This window comes from Nelusetta ayraudi, unplaced genomic scaffold (assembly GCF_046127955.1).
Source record: "Nelusetta ayraudi isolate G7.1 ecotype Tasmania unplaced genomic scaffold, CSIRO-AGI_Nayr_v1 ptg000007l, whole genome shotgun sequence".
Taxonomy (NCBI): Eukaryota; Metazoa; Chordata; class Actinopteri; order Tetraodontiformes; family Monacanthidae; genus Nelusetta; species Nelusetta ayraudi.
The window spans coordinates 5,575,370-5,599,774 of record NW_027466057.1 but is presented as its reverse complement, the minus strand read 5'-3'; the positions used below and the strand labels follow the sequence as shown (position 1 = coordinate 5,599,774).

The 24,405-nt window shown below is 43.6% G+C and overlaps 6 protein-coding genes across 11 annotated transcripts; 4 read left to right on the top strand and 2 right to left on the bottom strand.

The window, feature by feature from the left end:
- The first annotated feature begins 202 nt into the window (after positions 1–202).
- atxn3 (ataxin 3) lies at positions 203–4,992 on the top strand. 2 transcript variants are annotated; one of them, XM_076018127.1, is made up of 11 exons: positions 203–532; positions 1,024–1,188; positions 1,310–1,354; positions 1,448–1,533; positions 1,634–1,700; positions 1,776–1,863; positions 2,030–2,159; positions 2,293–2,456; positions 2,612–2,768; positions 2,948–3,006; positions 3,089–4,992. In XM_076018127.1, exons 1-11 carry the CDS (start codon positions 509–511, stop codon positions 3,139–3,141), a joined length of 1,038 nt encoding a protein of 345 aa, XP_075874242.1. In that variant the 5' UTR covers positions 203–508; the 3' UTR covers positions 3,142–4,992. The 2 variants fall into 2 exon arrangements, with proteins under 2 accessions (XP_075874242.1, XP_075874243.1); XM_076018128.1 differs by lacking the exon at positions 203–532 and adding an exon at positions 562–847.
- A 140-nt stretch (positions 4,993–5,132) lies between these two features.
- Positions 5,133–7,090, top strand: serpina10b (serpin peptidase inhibitor, clade A (alpha-1 antiproteinase, antitrypsin), member 10b). The gene is made up of 5 exons (XM_076018122.1): positions 5,133–5,184; positions 5,354–5,996; positions 6,106–6,379; positions 6,509–6,656; positions 6,738–7,090. Exons 2-5 carry the CDS (start codon positions 5,399–5,401, stop codon positions 6,927–6,929), a joined length of 1,212 nt encoding a protein of 403 aa, XP_075874237.1. The 5' UTR covers positions 5,133–5,184; positions 5,354–5,398; the 3' UTR covers positions 6,930–7,090.
- Positions 7,091–7,517: 427 nt separating this feature from the next.
- Positions 7,518–11,423, top strand: ddx24 (DEAD (Asp-Glu-Ala-Asp) box helicase 24). Its single transcript, XM_076018119.1, has 8 exons — positions 7,518–8,689; positions 8,774–9,160; positions 9,253–9,406; positions 9,660–10,166; positions 10,362–10,437; positions 10,551–10,739; positions 10,824–10,953; positions 11,050–11,423. Exons 1-8 carry the CDS (start codon positions 7,858–7,860, stop codon positions 11,313–11,315), a joined length of 2,541 nt encoding a protein of 846 aa, XP_075874234.1. The 5' UTR covers positions 7,518–7,857; the 3' UTR covers positions 11,316–11,423.
- LOC142883338 (ubiquitin thioesterase OTUB2-like) lies at positions 11,088–14,252 on the bottom strand. 3 transcript variants are annotated; one of them, XM_076018132.1, is made up of 6 exons: positions 13,616–14,252; positions 13,413–13,531; positions 13,218–13,302; positions 11,807–12,025; positions 11,554–11,696; positions 11,088–11,228 (listed from the first exon to the last, which is right to left on the bottom strand). In XM_076018132.1, the coding sequence occupies exons 1-6, from the start codon at positions 13,697–13,699 to the stop codon at positions 11,198–11,200; spliced, it is 681 nt and encodes a 226-aa protein (XP_075874247.1). In that variant the 5' UTR covers positions 13,700–14,252; the 3' UTR covers positions 11,088–11,197. The 3 variants fall into 3 exon arrangements, with proteins under 3 accessions (XP_075874247.1, XP_075874245.1, XP_075874246.1); XM_076018130.1 differs by lacking the exon at positions 11,088–11,228 and having other exon boundaries at positions 11,323–11,696; XM_076018131.1 differs by lacking the exon at positions 11,088–11,228 and having other exon boundaries at positions 11,323–11,696; positions 11,807–11,998.
- Positions 14,253–14,403: 151 nt separating this feature from the next.
- Positions 14,404–17,918, bottom strand: ccdc197 (coiled-coil domain containing 197). Of its 2 annotated transcripts, none has more exons than XM_076018124.1 (9): positions 17,536–17,918; positions 17,407–17,452; positions 17,064–17,240; positions 16,796–16,953; positions 16,369–16,451; positions 16,093–16,265; positions 15,893–16,003; positions 15,705–15,815; positions 14,404–15,615 (listed from the first exon to the last, which is right to left on the bottom strand). In XM_076018124.1, the coding sequence occupies exons 1-9, from the start codon at positions 17,637–17,639 to the stop codon at positions 15,436–15,438; spliced, it is 1,143 nt and encodes a 380-aa protein (XP_075874239.1). In that variant the 5' UTR covers positions 17,640–17,918; the 3' UTR covers positions 14,404–15,435. The 2 variants fall into 2 exon arrangements, with proteins under 2 accessions (XP_075874239.1, XP_075874238.1); XM_076018123.1 differs by having other exon boundaries at positions 15,699–15,815; positions 17,536–17,911.
- Positions 17,919–19,027: 1,109 nt separating this feature from the next.
- LOC142883332 (ankyrin repeat and SOCS box protein 2-like) lies at positions 19,028–24,138 on the top strand. 2 transcript variants are annotated; one of them, XM_076018121.1, is made up of 9 exons: positions 19,028–19,181; positions 19,627–19,863; positions 21,155–21,324; positions 21,486–21,641; positions 21,728–21,973; positions 22,061–22,232; positions 22,862–23,444; positions 23,571–23,724; positions 23,827–24,138. In XM_076018121.1, the coding sequence occupies exons 2-9, from the start codon at positions 19,742–19,744 to the stop codon at positions 23,955–23,957; spliced, it is 1,734 nt and encodes a 577-aa protein (XP_075874236.1). In that variant the 5' UTR covers positions 19,028–19,181; positions 19,627–19,741; the 3' UTR covers positions 23,958–24,138. The 2 variants fall into 2 exon arrangements, with proteins under 2 accessions (XP_075874236.1, XP_075874235.1); XM_076018120.1 differs by lacking the exons at positions 19,028–19,181; positions 19,627–19,863 and adding an exon at positions 20,440–20,986.
- The last annotated feature ends 267 nt before the right edge of the window (positions 24,139–24,405 follow it).

Sequence of the window (24,405 nt, the reverse complement as noted above, 5' to 3'; positions counted from 1 at the left end):
CACCAATGGCACGAGTGATCGAACAATCATATTTGGGCATTTAAAAGAAGTTAAAAGACATAAAAGGCTACAGCTCTGCGTGAACATATATGTTTTAGGAAATTAACAGTGTGGCGTTGTCAAACCTAAAGCATTTTCTTAAAGCTTTTGACCAAGTGTACTGAACCTGCCGTCGCACTGAAAAGTCATGCAATTATGTTTGTTTTTTCCCCCCGTAAATAAAACATAACATTAATTCCGCCACGCATTGATAGCGCACACGTTAACCCCAAAACAGAAGTCACCTTCTTTCTTTTTTTTTTTAAATTTAGGATGTATATTTTCACAATATGGTGACGGTGTATAGTTAACAAGGTCAAGGATTTGTCTGGTTAAGAAAGAGGAAGTCGTTTTAGGCCACTGGTTTTTGTGCAGTTTAGGGACCCAGCCGTTAGAGGGCGCATGTTTCTCGTTGTCATGAATACAGCCGAGTCGGGGTCAGAGTTGAATTTTTGACAACAAGCCGAACATGGATTCTATATTCCACGAAAAAGTAAGTGAAGAACTTCAAGCGATTATGAATAATTCAATTTTAGCTCTTATTCTTTTAGACCTCTATTCGTTCTTTTGGCGGCTCGCTGAGCTATTGCCGCTTGCAAGCATTTGTATAAGTGTTTGGCAGTATTGTTGTCAAGACAGCTAACTGCTAATAGCATGTGCTAGTCAGTTGTTATGAAAAGTTTCCTTTTGGTTATGAAAATGAATAAGGGAAAATTTATGCTGACGCAAATGCCATGTTTTTATCTACGCAGCACGTACCCTAACAAAGCCATCTATTCGGTTCAAGTGGTATTCAAAGTACTTGAACGTTAGCTAGCTTTATTAAACTACTGTTGTGTAACTATTATGAAGACACTAAACTAAATCCCTTACTATTACCGTTAACTCAATGTCTTTAAAAGCTGGATTTGAAGAATATTAATGCATCATGGGGCGTCGCTTTTTTTTCTCTCGTTCTGACTAACACGAATCCTGCATTTGTAGCAAGAGGGCTCTCTCTGTGCCCAACATTGTCTCAACAACCTGCTGCAGGGTGAGTACTTTACTCCTGTAGATCTGTCCTCCATCGCTCATCAGCTCGATGAAGAGGAGAGAATGCGGATGGCCGAGGGAGGACTTGCCAGCGAGGAATACAGAACATTCCTGCAGGTAAGAGACATGGATTGACAGTCTTTGATCTGGAATGTCCTCTTTGTATGGCACATCAGACAAACGCTGTCTTGTAACATTTGTTTGTTTGTTTGTTTGTTTTACTTTCATGTGATTCCAGCAACCCTCAGGGAATATGGATGACAGTGGATTCTTTTCAATTCAAGTTAGTTTACATGATTTCCTTTTTATAGTTGTTTGGTTACAAGGATACATTCTATGAGAATAATGTATTGATATAATTTTTTTTATCTTTAAGGTAATAAGCAATGCTTTGAGAGTGTGGGGCCTGGAGATAATCCTCTTTAACAGCCGGGAGTATCAGCGCTTGATGATTAATCCAATGTAAAGTTTCTTTGTCATGCTGTTCTAATCACAATCTAATTAAGAAAACTCCTTGTGATTTGTGGCATGACTACATCTGTTCTATATGTCCATGTTACAGAAATGAGAAAGCTTTTATTTGCAACTACAAGGAGCACTGGTTTACCATTCGTAAACTTGGTCAACAGGTGAAAGACATTTATTAATATCATAAGCAGCTCTTGTAACTCTACTCTTACTGACGCTTTCATTTTCCGCTCTAGTGGTTTAATCTAAACTCACTTCTGACTGGACCAGAACTGATATCAGACACCTATCTTGCGCTGTTTCTTGCACAACTACAACAAGAAGGTATTTGCAAATGGAATTAATCATGAATGCCAAGATTTAGTAATTAAAAATAAAATAAGACAAATCAAGGTGTGTGTGTGTGTGTGTGTGTGTGCGCGTGTGTGCGTGTGCGTGTGCGTGTGTGTGTGTGTGTGTGTGTGTGTGTGTGTGTGTGTGTTTTCTGCAGGTTATTCAATTTTTGTGATCCGTGGAAACCTCCCGGAGTGTGAAGCGGAGCAAATTCTTGCGTTCATGAGAGTTCAGCAGCAGCAGCGGCCGAGACTCATTGGGGAGGAGGAGGCTCAGACAAGTGCTGGGTGCGTGCTGTTAGTGCAGATATAAAAATGTGGCTCACCTAAAGTATACAGCAAAACAAAATCCTGTTTGTCTTCCTCTTTGTATGTGCAATACATAAACTTTTAATCTGATGAAACATTTTACCATGAGTAGCAGGTCAGCAGCTCTGGCCCAGACTGAAATGGGTCTTGGCGTGGATGAGGAGGTGGTGGAAGAAGATGAAGAACTGAAGAGGGCTCTGGCACTTAGCAGACAGGACATAGATGTAGAAGATGAAGAGGCAGATCTTCGCAGAGCCATACAGCTCAGCATGCAAGGTAGAAGAAGAGTCCTGCTGCAGTTTTAAAATGGTCTTCCCGCAGAGATCGCACCAATGAGTTATTTATCTCACTTTAACAATTGAGTGCCACTGTGACGGTGTGTAACTGTATCATCATTTTACCACAGGTAAAGAATTTTTGTAACATTACAGGAGCAGTGAAGAGCAACAAGTCTTCAGATTCGACCATGGACAACGTCAGAACAGGAAGCGTGGTGGCAGGAAGTGCCTCAGGAGGACAGAGAGAAGCCCAGAACGACACACTCACGGCCGAGGAGCTGCGGAAGCGGAGACAAGCTTATTTTGATCGGTGGGTTTAACATACTATGTGACTCCTGCAGCAGAGCTTATTTTGAAGGTGACAATTATTGACACTGCGTAACATTTTTTGATGGGGGCCAGTACTTGTGCTACCATACCCATTCTCTTTACGCTGACAGACAATTGATGTTGTGGTTTTAAGAGAGTTTCCCTCTATTGATTTACTAGGCAGCAGCAGCAAGCTCAGCAGAACATTCCTCAACAATCAGAATCGACGGGAGGACCAGGTAAAAGCATCTGGTATTTCAAAATGTGGATTCATTGCTAATCCTTCTTCAATGTTTATCTGAGCCGTCTTCCGTCTTCCAGGCTCAGCACATTCTGGCGGAGGAGACCAACAACAACAAAAGCCCAGCCAATGAAGAAGGTTTAAACAGATTACCTTAGTTTGTTTACGTACTGCCTGGTTTGGGAACCTCTTATGACGGTAGCTTTGCTCCTTCTTCTAACCTTTTGCACATTGCGAACGTGAGGATTGTCAGGAGGCTGACCTGTTTCCGATGGTTAGTTCGCTGATGGCTTATAGAGAAGAGAACAATGACAAAGAACGGGCAGAGGTTAGTTTGAACTAACTCACTGAGGCACCGTGGCCGGGAAAAGGGTGACCATAGAACTCATGATGCAGTTAATCCAAGTTTGCAATTGCCTTGTTACCATGGCGCCTTCTGTTTCTAGTGTATACTATTTTTTATTGTTTTTTTTTCCCTCTGGATAAGATAGGAAGTATTATCCAGCACTCAAAGGATGTTTTTACCCGACTCGGCAAATACATCCATCAATAAGTGTACAGTGAAAACCACAGTTTCACATTAGAGTCTCTTTCATTTACACTGGATTTGGGTTTGTATGGTGTGATTCTAGTCCCCCACCACCACCACTGTAGGTTTGGAATATTTGTTGTTGCAGTGTTTTGCCAGCAGCACTTCACATATGTGGACCATTATTTTCTGACACAATCAGTCTTGTTTATTTTTTGGTCTAGACAGCAACGTATCTCTGTTGCTGTGGCTTTGTTTTTTTTGTTTTTTTTGTTTTTTTTTAACCTATCAGTGTATACATAAGCTTAATGCATAATAAGTTTATGCCATTTACAAACAACTAAATCATTAGTTGCTGGTTAAGTGTGGATAAACAGACCATAGACTGATATCTATAGTAACAGTAGCATTTCATGACAATTTAAGCACTTCTTTTTTTCCTTTCTTGTCTACATAACTTTAGATGTATCAGGGCACAAAAGGCATTGGGAAACACTATAGTGCTTAAAAATATGCTCTATTTAGAAATCGTTAAATATTGTTGCAAAGCATGTTCATATAAAGCTAAAATGGGAAGATGATAAACTTGTCCTCTTTCAGCATAGACCTTGAGAAAAACAAATGAGTCATTTGTGAAACTTGAGTTTTACAGCCGTTCAAATTCTTGTCCTGCACTTATGTGATCTAAAAACAATAATGTACACATTCGCTGTACCCAAATAAATAAAAAAAATGCACTTGAACTGGGAATGAAGTGAAACTTTTGATAGAACTAATACTTGTGTGTATGGTTTCAAATCCAAAGAGAAGAAAAAATATCAAAAATAATTTGTTTTCGTTTTGACCGGGCCTTTATTTATGTATTTAATTTGACCATGTCGATACTTTTACAACCATCTCCCTAAATTCCTTTGAGTTTTTTTTTTTTTTAGTAGCTGATGTCCAGTATGGTTATAACCAAGTCAGGCACCAGCCATGGCCAACATTCGTTATCTCTTGACAGTGCAATGTTCTGCACAGCCTGTGGTGGAATTATCTGTTTGTGATCTGCAGAGGAGTTTAGGTGGGTGGTTAATATCAGAGAGCATTCTCTTGATTGCAGAAGTCCAGGTGTCCTTCACAAATACTGAACTGTAGAGAGCTGGTCCCTATTATTCAACCCAACCTGGTCACCCATTATTTAAAGTTTTAACTGGCTTGTTTGTGTTGGATGTGCAATGTTTCTGCTGGATGATCTTCAACAAGATTTAATTTCATCTTTTTTTGCCTTGGATATGCTGTTTTTTTTTTCTATTTAAATCTTGTTAAGGCAAATAAAATGCAAGCAAGGTATGGTTGTCGCATTAATGTCACTCTTCATCACAAAAAGTACTAATCTTTGTCATATTTCATGTTACTGTCATGTAATGTGTCCCCCCACTTCCCTGGAATAAAAGTGTCATTCACTCATGACAACTTTTTTATTTATTTTTTATTGAACACCAATATAATCAGTATTTACCATTCTGGTGACATCACTTTTGGAAATCAAAAGTACTCAAAGTTCAAAAAACAGCTCATGGTTAATGAGTAACACCCAGAGCACACTTGAACTTTGTATCCCCAAATAACATAAAGAGTGTTCAGTCATCCTGTTGGAGCTGAACGGTAAGTGTGATGCTTATAGTCGATTTTTGATTTTCTAATCTATTTTCTGTACTGCACACCTGCAACAGACTTAAGAACTTGTCTGTTGCAGGTTGTTGCTCCGGTGAACAAAACGTAACCTTGTAGATGGCTCGCTTTGTGTCAACACTGTCTTGTGCTTTTATTTCAGTTAAACTCTTCTCAGGCTCTTAGCAAGGAGGCAAGCAAAACAACAATGAGATTTATTCTCTTACTGGGTGTCATGTGTGTCCTGACACCCATGTTCCAAACACACCTCTCAAATCCCACCGTCTCAGATCTGTCTCTCAGAAACATGGACTTTGCAATGAACCTTTACTGGAAAATATCCAGCATCCATGACAGGAACATCTTTTTCTCACCCCTGAGTGTCTCGAACAGCTTTGCAGCTCTTTTAATGGCTTCGGGTGGCATCACGCACGAAGAAATACTAACTGGACTCAACCTGCACCTGTTTATTAATGAGACACAGCCTCTCCCAAATGAGCCAGACCTTCTCCCCAAACTCTTTCAACTCCTCAATGAGAATATCACACAGAATGGATCGCGGAAGCTGGATCAGGGGATGGCCATGTTTTTGCAATCACAGTACCAGGTGGAGAAAACATTTCTCGATCAGATCAAGGAGTTTTTTGGTGCTGAAATCAAAAACGTTGACTTTGCTGACACAGCAAATACCACTGACTTCATTAATACCTATATCAAGAAAAAAACTCGTGATAAAATAAGAGATGTGATTTCCACTCTGAATCCAATGACTCGGCTAATTCTGATCAACACAATTTTCTTCCAAGGTGAGGCAAACCACTTTTGTATTATTTGGATTTGTACTGAGCTGGTAGTACGTGCATCAACCTTTCACCTTTGATGGACACAATTATAAAATAACTATTTTCCCCACAGGTGCTTGGCAGATGCCCTTTGATCCTGATTTCACTCGAAATGCAGCCTTTTACATTGACAGCTATAGCGTTGTGCAAACACCAATGATGTGGAAACTGGACAAGTTTTACATGATGGAAGATGATCAACTTCAGGCTAAAGTGCTGAAGCTGCCATATCAGGAAGGGTTTTCAATGCTGATCCTTCTCCCAAACAAAAATGTTGACTACACTGTCATTGATGATGAGATCACTGCCAGCAGGTTCCTCAGATGGATAAAACAACTGCAAAAAATGTGAGTTTGTTCATTTCTGTTGTCGCGACATGACACTGCTAGTTTCTTTAGCCTTTTCTCCCCGTTTCCCACTTGCACACAATCTGCAAAAGTGAACAAATGGTTCTTATCTGCATTTTCCGTGTACAGCAAACTGGAAGTCGCCTTGCCAAAATTTAAGCTGGAGCAGTCATACTCCCTACACAGTCTTCTACCAGAAATGGGCATGACAAGTGTATTTAGTAACACAGCAAATCTAACAAAGCTCAGCACAAATGAAGGCCTCATGGTTTCAGAGGTGAGCTGCCAACTCAACATACAGTTCCAGTACACATTACTTTACGAGCTCAACTTAAACTATGTTTCTATTGTCTCCCAGGTGCTTCACAAAGCAGCAATTGAGGTGGATGAGGTTGGAACCACAGCAGCAGCTGCCACAACAGTGGGCATTACTCCATATTCCCTACCCTATTTCTTTGCTGTCAATCGACCATTCTTCTTCTTTATTTATCATGAGGACACAAACTCTATACTGTTCATGGGGAGAGTCACTGATCCAACCGAAAACTAAGTGGTTGAATAGCTCTGGAATGACTGTGCATGGAGGTCTATGGTCAGACTGAAGTTTTCATCTTATATTCGTCTTAAATTTTCTCCTAAAGTGCTTGTGTTGATCTGTTGTGTAAGTCTGATCATAAGTAATATCTGTGAATAAAGGATAATTCCACAGTGTCTCCTTTTTTCTTTTTTTTTTAATCAGTCAGGAGAATATATTGAAGCTTAAAAATTATGCCTTGTATTAATGCTTGGCAATTTGTTCCCACTGAATTTGACTTCAATAAATAAAGACGTCTTTTAATTCAAAATAGGTGCAACAAATACATGTATGACACAGAGGAAACAATCATTTCCAGGTTACGTCTCAGCCATATAGGGTTGAACATGACAATATGTGTAAAAAAGGGGGGGAAAAGGAAACAAATAATATAGTCCACTGTGAATTTTGTCTTGATGGCGTGAATATATCATTATAATGTATGATTTTGGAAGAGGATAAAATGTTGTCGTCAAAGGATTGAGTCTATGTTGTTGATTCCTCCTCCTTGTCGGTTGGTGGCGGTAATACACCAAAAGTTGCGAGCGACTGTCCTACAAAACCAAAAGCAGAAGAAGACGACACTACCATGGCTGCGCCCGCGTGTCAGGCATGGATATGACTATTTTCAACAACAGTGCAGACGTTACATTGAATCTAAGACAGCCAGGTATCGCTTTTGTAATTTACCCGAGCCTCGGTATCCGCGTAATTGTTTGAAGTACAAGAAGGTTCTTGTTATTCATTTTATCGAACTGTTTTGTCCACCGTAGTTGGAGTACCTCGCAGCTGTGCTGGCTAACGCGTGACGTTACTCGGGGATCTATTTGTTTTCGTATTTATAAATATAAATAAGTAAGTTAGATTTATATATTTGGTAATTTGCTAATAAGAAACAAGGAAAATGAAGGCAGAGAAGAAGAAGCCGTACAAAAAACGTATGTTCAACATGCAGCCGAAGCGACTCAAAAGGAGCATCCATGTGAAAGGCAGCTGGAAAGCCATCGAGCTGGATCCCAGTGTGTTCTCCGAGGAGGGCTTGGAGGGTCTGGTTTGTTTCGAGGAGCTGACAGATTACCGCCTGGTGGAGCCCGAGAAGGCCGCCAACCCCACCAAAGAGGTGGAGAAACCCAATAAGAAAAAGGGAAAGAAGAGGAAAGCTAGCGAGGGGGAAGAAGTCGCAGAGAAAGAAGAGTCCGAGAGAAAAGAGGAGGCACCTGAACCAGCCAAGAAGAAGAAAAACAAAAAGAGTGCCAAGAAATTGGCTCAACCAGATGACACACCTGTAGATGTTCCACAGGAAGATACTTGCGCCACTGAGGAGGCAGTGGACGACGAACCAGCTGGAAAAGAAATCAGCTCAGACCCTGATGCTGAATCGAAACCAGCGAAGAAGCGCAAGAAGAAGAAGAAGCAAAAAGAAGATGGTTCCACCACAGAGGAGCAATCTAACAAAGAGGCTCCATCTGAAGCTCAGGAAGCAAAACCAAAAAAATCTGTTGAGGTCAAAGTGGCAAAGAAACCCAAAAAGCAGATTAAGAGCTGGACGAACGCAGCGCTGTCTGGCTTAGATGATAAAGATGCCGACGTCAGCGCCTGGAAGGATCTGTTTGTGCCGCCCCCTGTGCTGAAGGCTCTCAGCAGTCTGGGATTCAGTTCACCAACCGCTATCCAAGCCCTGGCTTTGCCTTCAGCCATCAGGGATCGTAAGGACATCCTGGGGGCAGCGGAGACAGGTGAGATTTGGATCTATGTCACTCTTACAATTGATGAAAATGTGTATTGTCTGAAAAGACCCACATGGATTCTTGTCGTTGCAGGAAGTGGAAAGACTTTGGCTTTTGGTATCCCAATGATCCATTCCATCCTGGAGTGGAAGAAGAGTCCAGCAGCGCCTGTCGTCGAGGATGCCAAGCCGTGTGCGCAGGTGGAGAGTTTGTATTTGCCATCGTCTGCAGACTTGGAAGAGTCCACGTTGGAGGAGGATGAGATGGATGCGGAGGGAGATGATACTGGGGACGACGAAGAGGAAGGCAGCGAGAAGCTCGGCTGTGTCCAGGTCATCGACGACGCAGAGTTTGACTTTGAGCAGACAGCGGAGCAGCAGCGGCCTTCTGGCAGCCCTCTGCTGGGACTGGTGCTCACACCGACCAGAGAGTTGGCTGTCCAGGTCAAACATCACATTGACGCTGCCGCAAAGTTCACCGGTGAGTGCGCAGATATTCAGAGTGTTCAGAGTCTCCACGATTGAAAACAAGTTTGTAAATGTTAAACCGGATGCAACGCTGTCACCTTGCAGACATCAAAACGATGATCTTGGTGGGTGGAATGGCACAGCAGAAGCAGCGGCGGGTGCTGAAGAAAGGGCCAGAGATCATCATTGCCACACCGGGACGCCTGTGGGACATGATCAAAGAGAAGCACCCGCATCTGATGAACCTGAGACAAGTCCGGTACGTCACGCTCGACCCCCCCCAGAGTTGAAGAAGTTGCTCACCCAGTGCATACACTGAAAAAGTTTTTGACTTTCGCATTAATGGGCCTATACAGCATGTGCAGTAGTGATGTCTTCCCATCATGCCTCTGTAACTCACATTATCTATTTGACCAATCAGAACGATTCTGAGATCAGTTCAGATCAAATCCCAGCTGGAACAAATATGCTGTTAAAGTGAATTTTGATGCAGATATAATTTTTCTTTCCAGGTGCCTGGTCATTGATGAAGCAGATCGCATGGTTGAGAGGGGCCACTTTGCCGAACTGGAGAGTTTGCTGGAGATGCTGAACAGCACGCACTTCAACCCGGCGAGGCAAACCTTTGTGTTCTCGGCCACGCTGACCATGGCTCACAGCCTTCCCACCCGCCTCCTCCAGAGGAAGAACCTGGACAAGAGGAACCGGCTGGAAGCCCTCATGGAGAAAGTGGGCATCAAGTCCAAGCCCAAAGTCATTGACCTGTCGAGGAAGGAGGCGACCGCCGAGACCCTGACAGAGACCAAAATCCAATGTCAGAAGGAGGAGAAGGACTTCTACCTCTACTACTTCCTCCTCCAGTACCCCGGCCGCACCATGGTGTTTGCCAACAGCATTGACTGCATCAAGCGGCTCAACTCCCTGCTGGTTATCTTGGGCCGCAGTCCGCTGCCGCTGCATGCCAACATGCACCAGAAACAGCGTCTTAAAAATCTGGAACGCTTTGCTGAGAGGGACAGGTCAGTGTTGGAACTTTATGTATTGGAACTTTTGATTCTTTCTGCTGGTATTATTCCACTGATTAGAATCTAAAAAGTTTAAAAGTCACAGTAATTATTTTAGTTTTTATTACTTTAACATTTTCACTTGGCACATTTCTAAAGTAACACTTTTTAAAAATGGCAATTTCTTGACTGTCAACTTTTCTTTTCCAGCTGTATTCTGTTGACGACCGACGTGGCAGCAAGAGGACTGGATATTCCAAATGTTCAACACGTTATTCATTACCAGGCAAGCATGTTTTGTTTTTGTTGTTTTTTTCAACTTTTTATTTAAATAGCATTAATAACACATCTTTTTTTTAAATACCTCATTGCTTTAAAAACAAACAAATAAAAAAACAGGTTCCCAGAACGTCTGAGACGTACGTCCATCGAAGTGGTCGAACAGCAAGAGCCACCAAAGAGGGTCTGAGTCTACTGCTGGTCGGCCCTGACGACATGATCAACTTCAGAAAGATTTGCAAAACTCTTGGGAAGAACGAGGAGCTTCCCATGTTCCCCATTGAGACTAAGTGTCTGGAGACCATAAAGGTGACGTCCAGTGTCATGTCCAGCATTTTAAATTGCAAATGTTACAAATGTCGGAAAAGTTAGTAATTGGGTGCTCTTCCACAGGAGCGGGTGGACTTGGCCTGGCAAATTGAGAAAATAGAGTTTCACAACAGCAAGCAGAAGCATCACAACTCCTGGTTGAAACAAGCAGCAGACGCCCTGGAGATCGACCTGGATGATGATCTCTTGATGGGTAAGTGTCTCGCAAAAGTGTTTATTTTTTTTTGGTTTGTTTCATTATTTTGTCTTCAAATGAAAAAAACACGGACTCCGGTACTTGTATTTCCAGGAAAAGGCAGGGATGAGGATGACGAGCGCGAGCAGCAGGCAGTGGTGAAGGGCATGAAGAAGCAGCTGAAGTATTTGGTCTCCCAGCCGGTGTTCAAGCACGCGGCAAGGTCCAGGTATCCCACGCAGATGGGGAAGCTCTCGCTGCCTCACGTGCCCCTGGCAGCGATGGAAAGCGCCCTGAGCAGAGTGACGATGCAGAAGACAGAGACGGAGGTCCAGCCGCAGCAGAAGAAGCAGAGGAAAAAGAAAAAGCAGAGGAAGTGACACCTCGTAGGAATCCTGTCTTTAAATGGCCATTGGTAGAGATTGAATCACAGATTTCTGTATATTGCTGTACATGGAAAGATTTTATAAAAAATCTTATCAAAAGAATGTCGTAATCCTGGGTTGATTTCATTCGTCCAAAGTCAACTTTTCAGAGTTCAGCCGAGTCCTGCCCGAGTTCTGAGCTCGTGGATAGAGAATGTTGTAGTGTGATGTTTGGTAGAGGAGGTGCACCGACGGTTCAGCGCCTTCTGGAATGACGTGGTGAGCCAAGTGCTGCTCATGCCCCTCCATGGAGACAATGTGGATGCAGATATCCAGGGCCTGAGATAGAGCCAAGATGTCCACGTGATCACACTCCATTGCCATGGTCTCCACTTCCTGATTCAAATTACAATATACAGCATTTCACTTTAAAATTACTCCATTTGCAGCGAGGAGAAATGGGTTTCTTCTTCTTCACCAGATGAAAGCATGAGTTTGTTACTAACTTGGCGACAGTAGATTTGCAGGTTGGGCGCCTCCACGAAATTGCCGAAGAAGTCAGCTTGGTTTTGCAGGCGCGCCGAGGTGAGCAGCCTCAGGTATTGCACAATGCTGTCAGAGGTCTTTGGTTCATTGAAGAGCCGGTAAAGCTGGTCTTCCTGCACATCAGCCTGGCACTGCTCCACGACGCTCACCACCTGCAACAGTGGCCGAGACAAGTGTTTCTGCCACACGTTTCTAAAATAACCTTTTGACACTACCTCCAATAGGAAACTCAAGCTGAAAAGTAGGCAGTTCAATTTGTCCACAACATAACAGAATATTTTAACACGCTTCTATTTTTCAACAGATTGATCCAGGCGACTAAATATGACGTTTTATTTATATATATTTTTTTATCCAGTCATTTTGCAGGGCTGCTCTACCAGAGTTGGAAACTTAAAGATTTAACAATTTGAGGGACTTTGAAAAATGTTATTATATTATAAGTTATTATCATTATTCATTCATTCATTCATTCATTCATTCATTTTCCATACCCGCTTAGTCCCGAGCTCAGGGTCACGGGGGTCTGCTGGAGCCTATCCCAGCTGTCTTAGGGCAAAGGCAGGGGACACCCTGGACAAGTCGCCAGTTCATCGCAGGGCCACATCGAGACAAACAACCATTCACACTCACATGCACGCCTATGGACAATTTAGAGTGTTCAATTGACCTCACATGCATGTTTTTGGACTGTGGGAGGACGCCGGAGAACCCGGAGAGAACCCACGCAGACACAGGGAGAACATGCAAACTCCACACAGAAAGGTCCCAGGCCCGGAATCGAACCCACGACCTTCTTGCTGTGAGGCCGCAGCGCTAACCACTGCACCACCGTGTCTCCCATTATTATTATTAGTAATAATAATAATAATGATAATAAAAGTCATTACTACCTACACATGTTAGGGGGCAATGTCATACTGTTGTACTCTCAACTCATCATTCACATCTTGCTGTGTCTTTTAGCAGAAGGCTAGTAACATGAGGCTAGCTAGCGCTGTCTTCCCGGGATCATGGGATGAATTTTTAGGGGGGCTGCTCCAACTGGACTTCTGGGAATCTGTCAGTTGCCGGTCAGCAGGCTGATGATTCCGGGATTGAACCCACAACCTTCTTGTTGTGAGGAGACAGTGCTAACCAGTGAACTACCGTGGCGCCCAAAACAAAAGTCATCCTACTATAAAAAGCCAACCAAATTGGCACTATTTAGGTTGATCACAAAAATATTCTTAGTTATTTTTATTTAATTATTTTTCTAACATTCAAACTACAAATACATTTTTACCATGGGATCCAAACGAACACATTAAGAAAAACTACAATGTGCAAAATGAACCGTACGCTGCGTGAAGACATAAAAACAACACTAACCGTGTTGAGGTGGCATCTGAAACAAGTCTCGTCAAATCCGGCCGAGGAAAACTCACTGCAGGATCGGATAATTGCTTCCTTGAACCTAAAAGTCAACAGAAACATGAAACGGGGAGGGTGTGAGCGTCCAACGTCAGTAGCTGTAGTCATCAGGGAGAGTGTCAGCAGGGTTGAGGGTGGATACTGATCAGTGACCTCTGCAGCGCCCTGGCATCGCCGTGCATGGACTCGAGGTGGGCGAAGCACAGCGCCCTGTAGAAACAGTTGCCGTCGCCGCGCACGAATCTCACCGAGGAGAAGTTCCTGCTGAGATCCTGGCAGGGACGCAGTTAAATAGCAGCGTTAACCAAAAGATCGCCGTGCACCAGCGCCAACACAAACCCTCCATAGGAACCTACTTTGTGTTTGGCACCCGCCGTTTGCTCGTTCACGATGGCGGAGATGTCCTGTCTGCATGACACCAGCCTGCCGTTGCCTTCCATCCGGGGCCGCCAAGCTGCACCTCCGCAGCAGCCCCAAATGCGAAATTTACGGGCTGCCGACACTCGGTGGGCGACGCGAGTTTGACAACACTGTTTCCATCTTATCGAAACCGGATGTTTGCATGAACCACGCGCTCGCGTTAAAGGGACAGTGCGCGGCCGTTCACTGCGAGCGTCGAAATAAAAGCACGCCACCCCGCTAAAAAAATAAATAAATTGAGGCCAAATATTTTCCAGTGGTCACTCAAATGTAAAAACCTGCCAGACTGTTCTTGAAATTCAGTATTCTCTAAAAAAAGAAAAAAATTTCAGAGCGAGTAATTTGCAGGACTACACAAACACACTACTATTTCCTTTTAGTCGCCGTCTTAATAATATTATTTATAATCAATCGCATTTTGCGTTGCATTTACAGTTCAAAGTCATTTGCAACAAGGTGATTACATCATCAGACATTAAATAAGAACCTTAAAAGGAACACTAGAAGCATGATTTGTGGTACAATGAAAATTAACATTCATATTTATATAAAGAACAGCTTCATATGTAAGCAACTATACATAGACCTGCTTATTGTGATTGGAAACGTAGAGGGACAATGAAGCGCAAGGATTGACATCAACATGGTTTTCAAGAAGTTTTGTTACTATGAGTTGATTCAGACTATAAGGGTGAATAAAATGTGCATGGTCAAAACCTTCAAGTACAAGCTCAACAAAATTACATTTATTTTAACCCGAAGCACTGCTCCATCAGCACGTCAGCAGACAGATTTCTCGAAGTAAAGTATTGACCGTGTTGTAGTGCGCAGGAAGCTGTTCAGCAGCCAGACAACATGATTGTGGCAAAATGCTTTGGAATGAAAATTACTGGCACAAGCACACACGTTAACATGTTTTACTGCTTTAACTGCAATGCGGAGATGAGCAGAAGTGCAAGAAAATGGGGAAATGGGCAACAATGCTTGGATGTTATAGCTGCAGAAACCTGCAACAGAAATAAATAAAATCCAGCAACAAACCCCTACAAGAATTCACTTAATCGACAAAGCCAATGTCCTTTAAATGTATTTCCTTTTTTTTTTTCAATTTATATATATTTTTTATCAAGTCATTTTGCAGGGCTGCTGTACCTGAGTCGGAAAATACAAAGGAAAATGAGTCCTAATAACAAGTCAGGGGCCATTTGCAGACTGTTGCTTACTCACCATTCACAGCTTGACAGTCCTGATTATTGGTTGTTTCTGTGGAATGAAAACTACTGACAACATAAGCCCCTTAATGGCTTAGCCTGTTCTTCCTTTTGTAACTGCACTGACCGACAACACTGAAACTCCCTCTTAAAATCTCTTTAAAAATTTTTTTTTTTTAAATGGCTGTGTGCATTTACAAAGGCCAAAGTAGCAGCATTTCATTTCAGAAAATGCTAATTGTTGCAGCGCTTGAGTAAAGAATTCTAGCAAGAGAACCGGATCGTCACTGAATTCTAAAACACTTACGGTTTTTCTGAAAGTTGAAGCACAGAATATAACCACTGATGAAATTGGAGAGTGAATTGCAAATCTTTGGTTAATATTGTATTTGTATCATCATCCTAAAACAACGTACACATCACATCCTGTCATTTTGATATGTACTGTATATCATCAAAGAACACAACATGGTCAAAGTTTAACATTTTCAGAGTCGACAAGCTGGTGTTGAACACAGCAACACAATAAAGCAGCAACTTCAACATCAGCTCATCATCTGACTCTTTCTGCTAACTTTACTTGGACTTTTGAGTTGTGTTGTGCTGCCTTTCATGGATCCCTTCTCCCTCCTGTCCGTCAGGGCCGTCCGACTCGTTAGCGCAGACCCCGACTCCAGCTGCATCCTCGCCCTCTTCTCCGTCTCCATCTTGTCCAAAACGTACTCCTAGAATCGAGTCACCAGCAAAATAGCCCGAGACAAATCAGTTGCATGCTCTGAAAATACCAACACAAATGCTTCATCTGTACCTTCACCATGTCCATCTTTGTCAGCATGTTCATGTTTTCCAGAGGTCCATATGTAGGGATGTAACACTGCTCGGCGAGGTTATTGACAGCCATAAGCAGGGTTCCCATTTCCTCAGCCTAGAAATAGTAACAAAGACCATTGTTATGACCTAAATTCAGAAAAAAACACTGTCTTTTTAGATTTCAAAGCATACTTTTTCTCTGGACAAGCCCTGTTCCATCAGGAATTTGACCTCTGCATTCTTATTCTCCTCTTTCAGCTTCTGTAACTGGCTCTGAAGCTCTGACAGCTGCTTGATGCCCATCTGCAACACGCACAACCGCATGATTGGTTCGACAATTTGGGCATTTGTGATAAAAACACTGGGTGATCCAACATGCGGGCGAGTCTGACCAATATTTTAATGCTGTGCTCCTGCTTCAAGCTCTGCAGTAAGCTCTCGCTCTGCTCCACCTCCGCCTCCAGACGTCCTAAACGCTGCTGCAGCTCCCGCTTCGTGTCGCTCAAGGTCTCGTGGCGCCGGATGACGGACATGGCCGCAGAGTCCGACCCGTTGTCCAGGGAAGCTGGAGAGGTTTGAACAGTTCAAAGCGAGCCAGAGTTAAGGGAGATTGAAAGGAGGTGATGAAATTCGATGACTGGGAGGTGCGGAGACTGTTTTGAACTCACTTTTGGGAAAGTATTCAAGAGTTTTCAGCAAGTAGTCCTCATAGATTTTGTATTTCGTCATTCTCCCCTTCAGGAATGTCTGCCTGGGAATTGAGATGAAGTAAGACAGAGAAAGCTTGACAGAGTGCTTGCAATAAATGATTTGATTGTTATTATTTTATAGTTTGTTATTTGGAATAATTGCAATAATGATTTTGGATTTTAAAGCATTGTTTAAATTGTGTTTTCAAATTAATTTAGGATTCTTGACTGTTATTTTTTTTTTAATGTACCCGTTAATGCATCATTTGTTTATTTTCTTTTTTTCCTTTACAGAGGGAATTTACTAAGATTTGCAGTCAGCCACAGATAATGCATTTACTTCTTAATGAACAGTTTCCTTCAAAGATCATATGTCCAGCAAACAGCTGTGGTTTTGAGTTCCCACCTGGATTTACGCTGTTTCAGCTGTTCCTTCAGATATTCGATCTCTCTCTGCTTCAACTTGTTTTGCTCTTGTGCAACTTCGTACTTCTTCATGGCCTGCAGCCGTTTCGCCTCATTTTCAGCCACAAACTTCTCAAACTTCATTCTCCTCTCTTTATTCTGAGTTTAAGGAGTGGGGGTGGGGGTTGGAGATGATGCTGAATTAGTTATTCAACACCGACAGGTCATCTTCTTTGAATCACTTCTGGATGTGAAGACTCGAAACTCACCTGCTGTTGTTCGCCTTTTAGTTCTAACTTCCTCCGAGCTACAAGTTCCATGCGGCTCTTGAAGTCTTGCCGCTTGCGACCAAGCTCCCTGTCGACCTCTTCCAACTCAGCCTGTTTCTTCAGAATCAGCGTCTTCTGCAGAGTGTTCACTCCTGTTTCAAGAAGCCTGCCAGGAGGCTTAAACATTTGAAAGCACTATTAGCTCCATTACCAACCAAACAAATGCTCGACCCTAGGCAAGAGTCAATCAAATGCCTGTTAACTTTTCATTTTGAGAATATATGTATTTTTAAGTTGTGTTGCAAGAGACAAAGGTATTTTTTCAGGCTGTTTTTTGTCTTACCTCTGTTACAACTGGAATGAATTTGACATTTTCCTCCTTAGGATGTCTACAGAGAAAAACGGGACACATTTGTCAAGCAAACGCAGTGTGGTTTGTTCATTGTCCTTGCAATCTGTGACGCAGGCCCACCTGGTGTCTTCCGGCTGAGTTACAAACACGTTTCTGACTCGGTTTTGCACCATCAGCTTGAGACGAGGATCGCTGTTGTCTAAAAGAGGAAGAGGACTCGACATCGCTGATGTTGTTTGACGGCGCAGGATCGAGTTCTTGAAATTAAGGCAGAGTCGAACAACGACCGAAGGTCTCCAGCGGATGTTCCCGGGGGATTTGTGTATCTGTTGTCCGGGAGACTATGGCGACACGACAGGGAATGTGACCGGAACCTTACTCCGTTGTCACCTGTCAGAATTTTCTGACCACAGAGGGCGCTGTTGCTCGTGTTTTTCCTTGGCATCTGCAAAGGCACACTGGTTTCCATAAAACGCATTGTCAGTGTAGAGGGGGGGAAAAAAGAAAGTGACATATATAAATAATAAAGTAAAAGTTCAATCGGTATGTTATAGAAGAGGATAATGACTAAATTAATGAAACCTCCAATGTCCAGGTTCTATTTTTTTTTTTTTTAGTCATAAGAAAGTAATATAAAGGTTTACCTCCAGATTATCAGACTCACTTTATAAAGCCATATATAATTTGTGCCAATAAATGTTCCATAGAAATAATTATTCTGGATTGGATTCGATTGGATGGGAGGCAAAGGTGGAAAAAAAACAAAATAAAAACCTTCTAACCTTTTAATGTGTTGTAAATTCAAATCAAAATAATATTACAGAAAATGTTGAGATGCATCTTTTATGCATGGCAAAGCAGATACAGGATGTCACTTGCATATAAGAGAAAAGTCCATTGTTAGTGTTTGTGTGTGCAATGCTTCAATTACATCACATGCTGTTAGTTGCATGTTTCCAAACTGGTTGTGATGTCACAGAAGTGTTTACGCATTTATGTAGGCAACAACCAGACAACTGCCAGACAGGACATACCATAAATGACTTTTAGCTTTCAGCAAGTGCATGGGGGGAAAAACACATTGCTAAAGTCAGTCTGGTGTTCAAACACGTTCATGTTTGAATGCATGAAAACTTGCCAGACATTATATCAAATAAACACAACAATTTTTAGCTGACATAAAAGATATGTTTGTTTGACGTGGCTGAGGACTGGGCCATTTGCAAACTATTGTGGCTCCATCATATGGTTGACTGTATTAAGTAAATAGTCTCTGGTATTACGGCACTCTTATCTTATGTCAATAAGATGATCAGATTTTATCTCTAGTCTGTAATGACACTTTGAGTAAAAGATTTATTCTTACCAAAAAAATATTGTTTCTTCTGTTTTCTGTGAGTACTAGCCAGACATGGGAACATTTCCTGAAATTAAACACCAACATCCTTATTTCTACTTGACAGTCAAAAAAAAAAATTGCAAAATCTTGTGGCTAGTCTAGTTCCTTAACATGTAAATAACCTGAAAGACGTGTTTGTGTCAAACTGAGATCACACGCAACGTCCTGTTGAGCAGCAAGAATATTTCCGAGGGAAAGATTGTGAAACAAAAATCTGCTGACGTACACGTGCATTTGAAGCGCACTTTCACACTTCACGTCACGCGACGGCAAGAATTGGCACAACATTGGGTATTAGACAAGATTATAAAGCTTGGACGGTGTATAAGATATGAATGAAGTGAGACACCAGAGACGCTTTCACAAAGTAAGTTGAATTATTTTCAATAACTTTTTACAGAAGTGATTTGCATGTTTACTTTCAAAACCACCTCTTCTAACTTTCTGGTTGTAGGGTCTTTAAAACAAAAGAAAAACATTATTAATCTGCCATGCAAGTCAGTGTCACGGCTGAGCAAATATGCAGTATCTTCAGCTGTATGTTTTTTTCTTCCATAACTCAGCACTGCAAACGACCTCACATCAGCTCAGCCTGTGGAGCAGCAGAATTAAGTGGACTCACAGTTGAACATGCCCTTAAAAGGCATCTATTCTCCTGGCTAGGGTTGTTGCTCTCTGATGTCTGCCAGTGCAGATTTCAGCACCGTCAGATGATAGTCCCTATTTGAAGACAGCACGTGTGTATAGTACGTGTGCGCGCTATGCCTTGTTTGGGAGCGTTTCAGACCTGTTTAACCAACAGTCTTTCATAGGGTTCTGACTTATCTGATCCTCTGATCTGGATTACCACCACTGTGGGCCTATGAAGAGAGGGACAGCGGCACTCGTGTTCTGGGAGTCAGAGTGGACAGCAGATCTCTTCCTGCGATGATTGCGGTCAGCAGATCCAGGTCTCTGTACCAGAGGCTGAACAGTGATGTCAAAGACAGACTGGCTGCCTACTCTCTGAGCCTCCACGCTTCAGCCATCTCCACTGCAACCTTGGCAAGGTAACGTATTGTTGTTTTGGCACAAGATGTACTCTACGCGTGTACAAGTCAATGGCCGAGTAACAGCATTTCACCTCTTTCAGGCGATTTTTCTTGTCATACACTCTGTTAGTTCAGATGATGGGTTGTGACATGGAAGATTTGAGTTTCTTTTAGATTAGCATTTTTTCCCCCTGCATTTGAGTTTTGAGGCTCGTACATCAGATACTGCGTTACAAGACAACATAAAGATGCTCCACAGCCAAAAAACATCCTAAGGCTATTCCCCTTATCTGTGACCATGACAGTCATGTGACAACGTAGGCTCTGACAATAACTTGTGATTTAAACCACGGGTGGGATTTTTCCCTGAATATAAGTTGGACATTGATAAATCAATGTTTATTAAGGTAAGTTTGACTGTTGCATCAGGCAAAGGCATGAACCCAAATTAGATGTGTTTTGGATGTGCTGATCCAACAATGTTCAGTTAACAGAACGGGGTAGTATTTTAATGACACAAAGAAATGGGAACGATTTCCAGCAATATTTATTTTGGTATTTTTTTTACAGTAAGATCTCTACGCATTTTTTGCTGACTATTTGTAAGAGCTGCAGAGCCGACCCTCTGCAGCCTGTGATGCCTGTGGTGTCTTGTTTTTCTCCTCCTGAGAGTTTCTCCTCTGATTTTTTTTTTAAAACTATCCCTGTGTTTAATATGGAATGCTGCCAATTGCATTAAGACGTTATTATTTATTTATTTTTTCTAATAAAGAGACATCTTGGCTGGGCTCTGCATTATCTCCGGCGTCGTTTGCCTTATCTCCAGATGTCCTGCTCTCTTGACATATATGGGTAAAGCCGCCACTCCGCGGGGCCTGACAATGCGGTCCCAAAATAATCTGACAGAGCAGCTGAGCCCCGCTCGGCGCTGCACGCTGCTGCCGCTGCGCCGCCGCCGACATACGCACACGTTCCCCCCAGCTGCCGAGAAATCTCCCCGTTGAGATATGACCAAATTCAGCTATTCCGAATACTTATCTCAGTTCCGTAGCGCCGGCCGCCACTGTAATAGCGTTGCGTCGCGACTGCGAAGGGACGGTGGGAGAGGACAGAGCCGCGGCGACGCAACGTCAGAGCCCGAGTGAGTCCTTTGTGTGTGTGTGTGTGTGTGTGTGTGTGTGTGTGTGTGTGTGTGTGTGTGTGTGTTGGTTTTAGCGGTTGCCTATGATAAAGCGTAAATTAAGAACGAGCGATGGTGCCTCTCTTTCTCTCTTCTACACGTCTGAATATGTGTGCGTTCCTCTTGCAGGGATGCCGAGCCGGTGCTCTTTGCAATACAAAGGGGGGACGTGATGGTCGTGAATGAACTGGCCACATCCGCTGCTCACCGCCTGCTGAAGGAGAACAAGGACGGGTGGATACCCCTGCACGACGCTGCCTTCTGCGGGCAGCTGGAATGCATGAAGATCCTGCTGAAGGGTATGACCATTCTTGTTGGTCCCAAACAATGTGTCAGCTTCCACGTGACCTGAGTGGAAAGTGTAGGGGGGGAAAAAATCTATTCAAAGCGGTGTCATTTTCTAAAGGACATTTTTCCAATGCCAGACAGGTCACAGTTTTGTGTTTATTTTCTTGCACAGCCCACGCTGGTTCTGTGGACAAACGTACCTTGCAGGAGCAGACGGCTCTGCTCCTCTCCGTGTCTCGTGAACACATGTCATGTGTCCGCAGCCTCCTGGAGGCGGGCGCCGACCCAGACATCAGCAGCAAGAACAAAGAGACCCCTTTGTACAAAGGTAGGTCTTGTGAAGACAAGTGTCCACACAAGCAGCGAGCTGTTCAGACCGAGGCGACAGCTGCACTGTGGTTTGTGCTTTCGCAGCCTGTGAGCTGGAGAACGCCGACATGGTGCGTCTGCTTCTGTCCTACGGCGCCACGGTGAACCAGCGCTGCGGCCAGGGTTGGACGGCCCTCCACGAGGCCGTGTCCCGGGGCAACACGGACATCTGCGAGGTGCTAATAAGAGCCGGGGCCTCAATCAATCCGCCCAACACCTACAGCGTCACGCCGCTCATTGTAGCCGCTCAACAGGGACGGATGAAAGCGCTGTGCTACCTCGTTGAAAAAGGTGCAGCACGCTCACTTCCCTGACCTTTGACCTCTGAGCTTTTCAACTTCTGTTTTTGCTCACTCAAATCAGTACGCTTTGCTGCAGGTGCGGATGTAAACATGCAGACGTGCGACGGCGTCACGGCGCTGCACGAGGCCAGCAAGAACGGACACAAGGAAATTGTGGCAACGCTCCTGACGAAACACGCAGACGCCAACAAGCCCACTGACTCAGGGCTGCTGCCTCTGCACTTGGCTGCTCAAAATGGACACCACGAGTAAGACAAGAATAGAGGATAGTCCGTTTATTGTAAAGATTTAGAGCCTGTTTCAAAGTGTCAAAAACTCAGCTAGCTATAGTTAAAGATTCACTTTTCACAGTGTTGTTCTGGGAGCTTTTTACACTTCTCGCCTTTGTGAACAACAACATTTTGAAAATGCTCTTCTTTTCATTGTTTGGAGCGATTGGAGCAATCGTAAACTGGACATTCTAAAATGCTTGACGTTAAAAGCTTAACGTAGCTTAATGTCCGCAAACAGCAGTCAACCATCCACAAATTTGGTGTGGACATCTCTAGTCATGCCCACTTCCACCTCTCCAAAAACCAAAACGATAACCCCCATTTTATAGATACTGTCCACATTATCGTTTTGGGTTTTTGGAGAGGTGAAAGTGGGCATGACTAGAGATGTCCATGTGAATTTTGGTGATGGTCGATTGCTGTTTTTGGTCATTAAGCTACATTAGGCTTTTTACGCTAAGCGTTTTAGAATGTCCCTGTGACATAACAAGACGCCCAACCCATTCACACTTCAGAGTTGTCATTATGAGTGACACATACAGCTGTTGACAACACTATGCTGCGTTTCGTGTGCTGACAACCCCCCACCCCACTTCTTTCCACAGAATTGTGTCTCTGCTCGTCCCGGTGACAAGTCGAGCTCGGCTGCGCCACTGCCCCGTGAGCCCCCTGCACCTGGCAGCCGAGCGCGACAGGCGCACAGTGGCAGCCGTGCTGTTGAAGACAGGTGCCGACGTCAACGCCACGCTGGCCCGCAGTCACTCAGCGCGGTACGCTGACCGGCGGGCGACAGCACTCTTCTTTGCCGTGGCCAACGGCAGCGCCGAGATGGCGGCGCTGTTGCTGGACTCCGGTGCCAGTCTCCAGCTGGACCCAGTCAGCCCCCTGCTGGTGGCCGTGCAGCGGGGCTGCATCACCACCGCGTCCCTCCTGCTGGAGAGAGGGGCGGACGCCGACGTCAGACTCCCGTCTTTCGCCACCACCTTCCCTGCTGCGGTCGCCCTCTGCATGGATAATTTGCCTCTACTCAAATGCCTTTTGGACAGCGGCTGCGACGCCCACTCCTGCTTTGCGTGCACGCACGGCAAAGGCCCTCACCCGAGAACAAATGGCAGTAGTGGACTTGTTTTACAGCATGACATCGTGGGCTCTTTAAACTGCAATGAGGAACCAGAGAAGGCCATGCAGGTTAGATTAGAAAAAGAGAGAGAGAGAGAGGCAAAAACACACTTACAGATTTAATACAAAATGTAATTTATTATCTGAAATCATCAATTTCTCACAGATTTTTTTTTCTCTTGCTCTTTCTCTCAGTTCTGTGAGTGGATCTCAACATCAGCAATGTGTGAGTGGGCAGGACCCATCATAGACCTGCTGCTGGAGCACGTCGGTCATGTTCAGCTGTGCAGCAAACTCACTGAGCTGTTAGACAGCAGGGAAGAGTGGCTCGCTGTAAAGAGGAAGTTGTGTAAGCTGCACACCAAGCCTTGTCATTTAACAGCATGCAAATAAATCAAGCACAATGTTATCGCTTCCTCATAGTCAACCCCCTGTCTGCCTCTGTCCACAGTGTCACCTCGTCCACTGCTGCATCTCTCCAGGCTACGGATCCGAAGTCAGATGGGGAGACACAGGCTCAAGTCCCTCAGCAGCCTGCCACTACCAGACAGACTGATCACATACCTGAGTCTGGCAGACTGACTTTAGGTTCAATATACAGTAGGAGATATCAGAGAAAACTAAATTTATCATCTCTGCTCCTTTTTTTAGTTGCATCTAATACCTTGAATCTGTGAACAGTTCCCTCAAAGGAAATCTCTATGTATAAAATATCTATTTATAAAATAATGTAACGCGACAAATAAATGCCTTTAATCTGTCAGTCTGCATGTTTGCCAATTTTCACAGGAGTGCTCAGCTGAAGTTAAAAAAAAAAGAGAGATCTAGTACCCACGGGAATACTGAAAGAAAGATGAATCGCTTACTTAAAAATGACTACTTTGAAAAAGAAAAAAAACAACACTCTATGCCCCACATTCTATTCTCATCGCTGAAACTGAAGTCTAAAAAAAGGATGCTACCGTTCATTTGCATGACTTCTGGAACTTAAAAGCAAGGAGTCAGTCTCTGTCGGAAACCTAAAAGTAGA